The 7,716-nt window shown below is 32.8% G+C and overlaps 1 protein-coding gene across 1 annotated transcript; it reads left to right on the forward strand.

The window, feature by feature from the left end:
* Positions 4,228-7,011, forward strand: LOC109330454 (dual-specificity RNA methyltransferase RlmN). Its single transcript, XM_019564625.1, has 6 exons — positions 4,228-4,694; positions 4,772-4,906; positions 5,098-5,202; positions 5,647-5,816; positions 5,913-6,012; positions 6,478-7,011. The coding sequence occupies exons 1-6, from the start codon at positions 4,290-4,292 to the stop codon at positions 6,706-6,708; spliced, it is 1,146 nt and encodes a 381-aa protein (XP_019420170.1). The 5' UTR covers positions 4,228-4,289; the 3' UTR covers positions 6,709-7,011.

Here is a 7,716-nt window from a genome sequence, read left to right on the forward strand (position 1 = left end):
CCTCCTCATCCTATCCTCATCCTCATCCTATACTCAACCTCCTCCTCCTCCTCTCCTCATCCTCATCCTCATCATATCCACATCCTCCTCATCATCCTATCCTCATCCTCATCATCAACCTCATCCTATCCACATCTTCATCCTATCCTCATCCTCATCCTTATCCTCATCCTCATCCTATCGTCATCCTCATCCTCATCTTATCCTCTTCCTCATCCTCATCCTATCCTCATCCTAATCCTCATCCTCATCCTATCCACATACTCATCCTCATCCTATACTCATCCTATCTTCATCCTCATCCTCATCCTCAACCTCAACCTCATGGTCATCCTATCCACATCCTATCCTCATCTTCATCCCAACCCTGATCCTATCCTAATCCTCATCCTAATCCTCATCCTAATCCTCATCCTATCCTCATCCTCATCCTCATCCTATCCTCCTCCTCATCCTCATCCTCATCTTATCCTCCTCCTCATCCTTATCCTATCCTCGTCCTCATCCTCGTCCTCATCATATTCTCGTCCTCATCCTCATCCTATCCTCATCCTCATCCTCATCCTCATCGTATCCTCATCCCCATCCCCATCCCCATCCTCATCCTCATCCTATCCTGATCCTAATCCTCATCCTATCCTCATCCTCATCCTATCCTAGTCCTCATCTTCATCCTCATCCTCATCTTATACTCTTCCTCATCCTATTCTCCTCCTCCTCCTGATCCTCATCCTATCCTCATCCTCATCATCAACCTCATCATATCCACGTCCTCATCCTTATCCTTATTGTCATCCTCGTCCTATCCTCATCCTCTTCCTCATCCTATACCCATCCTCATCCTCATCCTCATCCTATCCTCATCCTCATCCTCGTCCCCATCCTCATCCTATCGATGTTCTCATCCTCATCCTATCCTCGTCCTCATCCTCATCCCATCCTCATCTTATCCTTATCCTTATCCTCTCCCTATCCTCATCCTCATCCTCAACCTCATCCTCATGGTCATCCTATCCTCATCCTTATCCTCATCCTATCCCGATCCTCATCCTCATCCTATCCCGATCCTCATCCTCAACCTCATCCTAATCCTCATCCTATCCTCATCCTCATCCTCATCCTATCCTCATCCTCATCCTCAGCCTCAGCCTTATCCTCATCCTCATCGTCATCCTCATTCTCATCCTCAGCCTCATCCTCATCCTCATCATAATCCTATTAGATTGAAAAATAAGTTGCAGTTATTAGAGATTTTAGAAAACATATTTATAAACTACATTTGTAGTTGTCGTGGTTGACCATTTTTATCATGTATTAATATCTTCAATCATTTTTTGTTTTGAACTCTTGAAATAGCTACATACAATTGATCATGATTGAACACTACTCTAGGTAAATATAACTACATACATACAATGATTGACCTTGAGATTTATTGATTGTCCTAAGATAAGAAAAATTATAGGAAATTGTGTTATGAGAAGCTTGAAAGATGATAGAGATTGAGATGAAGAAATGACATCTAATGAATATATATGTAGGGAGCTTACAACGAATCATGACTAGTTAGGATTAAAAGTTAGTTATTGGTCACATGATAGTTATGTGCATGTATTTTTTAATCTTAATCGTTCAATCAAGAGTCAATTGTATATATTAAGTATTCTCATTTCTCACAGTAGTGCATTGTTCTCATGTGAATAACTCCCTATATATATGCGATATTTCCACTGTTTTTTCCTCATATGGATTTTGCTTCAAATACATGATTTGTCATTTTAGTGACAACCAATCTTGTACCATTATATAATCCTTCATATTGCTCTAAATTCCAAAATAGCATTATTAAATTTCAACTTTCAACTTAATCTTTGATGGGAAAGAGCGAAGGTTGTAAGTGAGTTTAAAAATTCATAAGTTAATATGTTGAATGTTTCACTTTTATTAGCTTCAGACATATAAATTAAATCTAAACTCGGATATTCATTTTCCTCACCTAGTGATAGAGTAGAATATTTATTTGTATAAATTTAATAAATCTGTTATGTCAAACATAATGAAAATTTAAAGACAATTACAAAATTCACTTAGAATTTTACTCATAACATATTCGTTGATTTAGTATGTTATTAATATAAGTATTGCTCTAGATTGTAGAAAGTGTTCATCTTTGAATTATGTTGTATGTTTGATAACTGTTTACAAGTTGCTCTACCTTGGCTTTATGAGTCAAAATAGTAGATTAATTAAATATAAAATAATTCAAAACCAATAATTTCAAGTAATAAAATTGAATATGCAACTAAAATTTGATATTTATTAATCTGTCTACACTAAAATTACAAGATATAAAAATGGAACTTTAAAGGATTACCAAGTTGTCAAGTGTTTTATAAACATGAAAAATATTAAGCTTCACCACCACAAAACATTAAAAACAAAATGATAATATGATAATGGCATAACTCTTCAATCTAAGGTAGTTTTTATTAACTTTAAGGTCAATTTTAATGTCTCAATGTTAAAACTAATTATTCCAATCCACTATAAATTAGTAAGTATACGTTCCTTTACTTTATTAATCATTTTTGCATTCTTCATATCTTATTTTCACCATTGTATCCAAAGCCAATAAGAAAAGTTATTTTATTTTGTGATATAAAAAATCATCCAAGTCCTACATCTCCTGATACATTGAGAATTACCTCTCAACATTATTGACTTGAATCTGACATGAATATTAAATTAAACATTAACATAAATAAAGATATGTATTTTTTCAAAATTAGATAATAATTTAGGTATTGTAAAATAATACTTTTGAAGTGCGACAAAATGATACAACTTATATGCTAGTATAATGGATAATACTACATTATACATAATAATATTTTCGTGTGTAATGAATAATGCTATATTATGCTAAGTTCCAATAAATTGATTCTATTACAAAACTCCTATAATTACAAAACTGAGCTTCTGCTGGATCAAATCATATATGTCATTATTGAGGGTGAATTTCATCAAAGACCCCTCAATGCTCTTCTCTTACTCTTGGTTATAAAGTTCAGCTATATAAGCTCCAAATTTAGTTAAAAATAGTATTTTATATACATAGACACACATACAGATTATCTACCTTGTTCTAATTAACTTCACACTTACGAGTATAATTTTCAAACTAGGCAGCCACTTTCTAATAATTATTTTCATTTTACTATATCTAAATTATTACTTAGCATTTATTTTAAGAGGATAAAAGAAATATTTTTTTAAAGTGGAACTATAGGTACGAATGGGTTTGGCTATGCTTCACCTTAATAAGATTACGCACATTTCGTGAAGTGTTGGCTTCAATATTTCAAATGATATGTGTTTTTTATACAAGCTTTTTAGTATAAATCATTAAACAATGAAATCCTCCATGAGAGATAACCTCATATTGGTATGAATATTCCCAACTTATATATGATCATTGTTAGGGTGTGATCTAGCAAAGAATAATATTAGAATTCTAAGAAGTTCAAATATGAAAATAAAGAGATAACAATTTTATTCATGATCTTGAATGAGGGTTAACATTGCTTAAATAATACTCTAATCAATCAATCTATGGATCGATAATTATAATCTTAATCTAATTATTTGAAAAGTAAATTTAAAAAGGTAAATATAATATTCTCCTAATTTATTTATTTGAAAAGTAAATCTAAAAGGTAAATATAATATTCTCCTAATCTTAAGATAGTCTTTAAATTTAGGAGGAAGTTTTATATCTTTTTTGGGCATGATACTAATATCCTCCATAGTGAGTGTATGTCCAGACGACTCAACAATCATCCTTATGGTGGATAAATGTGTATAGTTATTAAAACATGACTTTCCATATTTAAAAAGAAAGAACTCAAGATAAGAAAAAGATCAAAGATTCAAGCTTCATAGAAAAAGAAGTGGCACTAAAGTATTGAAGAATACCTATAATATTTTTATTATTGAATTGAACGAAAAAGTGAGCAATGCACAAATCTAATTAGTTAATCCCTAACCAACAATCATTTAAAAAGTATGTTACTAATATGTAATGGTAAGTAATGTAAATATGTGAAATATATATATATATATATAACTATTAAAAAAATAAACCGACCTAATGTATTTTTCTATAAAAAATTGAAGCATGAACCTATTTAGTTAAATAGAGTAGTAGTAGGTATAAAAAAGAGGAAGTTGATTGAATCATTGAATAATAAAAAAGAAAAGGAAAGTAGGGTTAGGGGTTTGAGGGAGAGATGGGGATTCGATCGGTGTTCGACGGTGGCGAAATGAGAATTGAATTTGAGAAATATGGAATTGACACTAAATTCATAGCAATCATATGGAAACATGTATTCTTGAAATTCAATTTGAAAGAAGAAGAAGAAGAAAAAGATGAATGGGATTGGGAAAAACAAGTTCCTTCATTGCCTTCAGCAGCATATTCATTCCTTGATTCAAAGTTCAAAAACAAACCTCTCTCTTCATCTCTCCATTCTGTTTTCCACTCTTGTGATAACCTTACCACCAAACTCCTCATCAAACTTGAGAGTGGAGCCTTTGTGGAAGCTGTGATAATGAGATATGATACTCGTTTGGGGAGATATGCTGGAAAACCCCGTCCTGGTGGTCTAAGAGCTACTCTCTGTATATCATCTCAGGTTTTCTACTTTCTTCCACTTCCTCTCCATTATTATCTATTTATTCTTCTTCTTCATTCCACTCTATTTTCATGCAGGTAGGTTGCAAAATGGGATGCAAGTTCTGTGCCACTGGTAGTATGGGATTCAAAACTAACTTATCCTCTGGTGAAATTGTTGAACAATTGGTTCATGCCTCTACTTTTTCACAAATACGTAATGTTGTCTTCATGGTAATTCTTTTCAGATTTCACCCTCTGCTATCTAACAAATGTTTTAGGGAACATTTATTGCAATTTTGAATTCATCTTACATCATCTTTTATTTTTTTTTAATAGCTATTCCAAAGCTGCATTTATTTCCACATGCCAATGTAATAGCAACTAATATCCCCTTTGCAGTTTAATAAACTATTTTCTTACAGGGAATGGGAGAACCTCTAAACAACTATTCTGCTGTCATAGAATCTGTTCGTGCCATGACTGCATTGCCATTCCAATTATCATTGAAAAGGATTACTGTCTCAACGGTATGTATATACTATGAACTTGCATTTTTTATTCTGTTTTTGTGACACAAACTAACTTTCAAAAACGTTGTTTTATTCCATTACGAGGGTAATGTTGCCTCCTCAAACCCCACTAGCAGGGAGCCTTGAGCTCTGGGTCGCCCTTTAGGCGGGTTATATACTTCATGTCATAAACGTCACTGAAATGAACAAGATATACTATCTACCTTATCTAGTTGAGAGTATTGGTGTTTTATGATGACTACTCAGCTAATGCATTCCCTCTTAATTAGGCATGTTTGTTACTGCTTAGATATAATCTAATAATTGTGTATGCCTCTATAACAGATTTTGTTTTATACTGAGAGTTGGGACATTGTCTCTGCTTCAATTGTGTAGTAGTGTTAAGAAATTTCTTCTACAAAAAGTTATTGAGTGCCTACAATGTATCTGCTTCTTTAATAGGTTGGCATAATTCATGCTATCAAAAAGCTTCATAATGATCTGCCCGGTTTGAACTTGGCAGTCTCACTGCATGCACCAGCCCAAGACATTCGTTGCCAGATAATGCCTGCTGCCCGTGCTTTCCCTTTAGAAAAACTTATGGATTCACTGCAAGAATATCAAAGGAAAAGGTGATTTTTAAGATGTCATATGTAATATTTTGAACTTTTGAATCATGAACAATTTCGTTGATTTTGGTGTCTTTAATTCTTCACCCTCAATTACAGTCTGCAGAAAATACTAATTGAGTACATAATGCTAGATGGGGTAAATGATGAAGAGCAACATGCCCACCAACTGGGAAAACTTCTTGAGACATTTGAAGTGGTAAACACTCAAATTTTACTTGATAGCATTCTCTAATTAATTGCTTTTATAGATTTGAAAATTGCTTGTTCCTTCCTCTTTTCATTGTTTATTTTTTCTCTATGAAAGAAACAACTATGCTATGTTAATATAAACCCCACAGCCTGATGAAATAAAGTGTAAGCACCAGTGAATGATGTTGTTTCTCAAGAATCCATAGGCTGTGAATGATCAATTAAAAGAAATGTATCTACACAATTTAAGTAAAGATTAAAAAACTTAAAAAGTTGTAGCATTAATATTTATGTTGTAAGCATTTACCATGTCTATTTCTTGAAGTTACCGTGTTCTATATACCTGAACATGCTGTTCACTAATTGATTTTGCATTTTCTTTTTCTGTTGCTTGTTAAACATGATCTTGATTCCCAGTTAAGTTAGGTTACTCCTGTTAGCCTTTATGCATATTGTTTGAATGATGAAGCAGGTAGTGAACTTAATACCTTTCAACTCTATTGGTACCTTGAGTCAATTCAAACCTACAAGTGAGGAGAAGGTATCAAATTTTCAGAAAATTATGAGGGGTACCTATAATATTCGAACAACAGTTCGGAAGCAAATGGGTGAGGACATAAGTGGCGCTTGTGGGCAGTTGGTAGTTAACAAATCTCCTGGGAATACACATCCCCTAACAGACATAGAAGATCTTGTCATTTGATATTACTTCAATTTAATTGTCCCCCGGATCTTTATTTTTTATATTTATTTTCACTTTTTAACTTTAACTCTATACAACTGGTTCTCCTAATTTTATACATTAATGCCAGTAATACAATGCACTATGTAAGGACATGCACAATTTTTGTATCATGACCAGAACATAAGGCCCACCTGGTAGTTCTCTTAGGACGATGGAACTTTTTTTAAGTGGAAATTAATCAAAACAGATGTTTATCTAATGTTGAGAACTAATCAAATTGTGATGTAATTTAATGCACTTATGTTGAAGGATTGAGAAATTTTGAAAAGATCATGTGAGTTTGTGAAGTCATTGCAATAATAACTAAACATTTTATGAACAAGATAATGATTTTGTGCCCTTGGATGGATATGTGCCAATGCCTAATTATACATTGAAGTAATAATATAAGTACAATCCAGAAGCTCCGTTGGGGAGCTAAATTTGACTGTTTCAGAATACGCATGCCAAAGCCCCACGTAATAACGAACTGGTTTAGGGATTTAATCAAATACTCTCTGTCCTAGTTTAATTACATTATATTATTAAAAATATATTGTAGTCAAAAGCATATTATTTTACATTAAATTAATTAATACCGTAACAATTAGTTTGATTTATGGACATACTTTAAATCAACAGTTAATGAGACTTATAGAATAAAAAGTATTTGACTATGTAAACAAAAAATGAAACTGAATTCTCATAAGTTAAATATGGAAGACAAAGTCAAATACGATTGTGGATTAAAAGATGCAAAAGAGGGGGAATTATTGTATGATGGTAACATTGTTAATTGAATTGAATAGAATAATGGTGATGTAGTTTATTGAATTAAATTAGTGTGTTAGATGGAATGCAGGAAGAATTGAAGGTATATAGAGAAAGTTGAGAAGATTAAATAGTCGTGGGAGGGGATATGCAATAATGATATATGATGATCCTTTTGTTTAGTCTTGGATCATCCTCAACAAACATGCTTCCTTG

This window comes from Lupinus angustifolius, chromosome LG17 (genome assembly GCF_001865875.1).
Source record: "Lupinus angustifolius cultivar Tanjil chromosome LG17, LupAngTanjil_v1.0, whole genome shotgun sequence".
NCBI classification, from domain to species: domain Eukaryota; kingdom Viridiplantae; phylum Streptophyta; class Magnoliopsida; order Fabales; family Fabaceae; genus Lupinus; species Lupinus angustifolius.

What these genes read in the sequence shown, in the direction of transcription:
- LOC109330454 (XM_019564625.1), top strand. Translation starts at nt 4,290, where the DNA reads ATGGGGATTCGATCGGTGTTCGACGGTGGCGAAATGAGAATTGAATTT. An exon ending in CTCTCTGTATATCATCTCAG is followed by an intron (nt 4,695 to 4,771) that starts GTTTTCTACTTT and finishes ATTTTCATGCAG; the next exon opens with GTAGGTTGCAAAATGGGATG. An exon ending in TACGTAATGTTGTCTTCATG is followed by an intron (nt 4,907 to 5,097) that starts GTAATTCTTTTC and finishes ATTTTCTTACAG; the next exon opens with GGAATGGGAGAACCTCTAAA.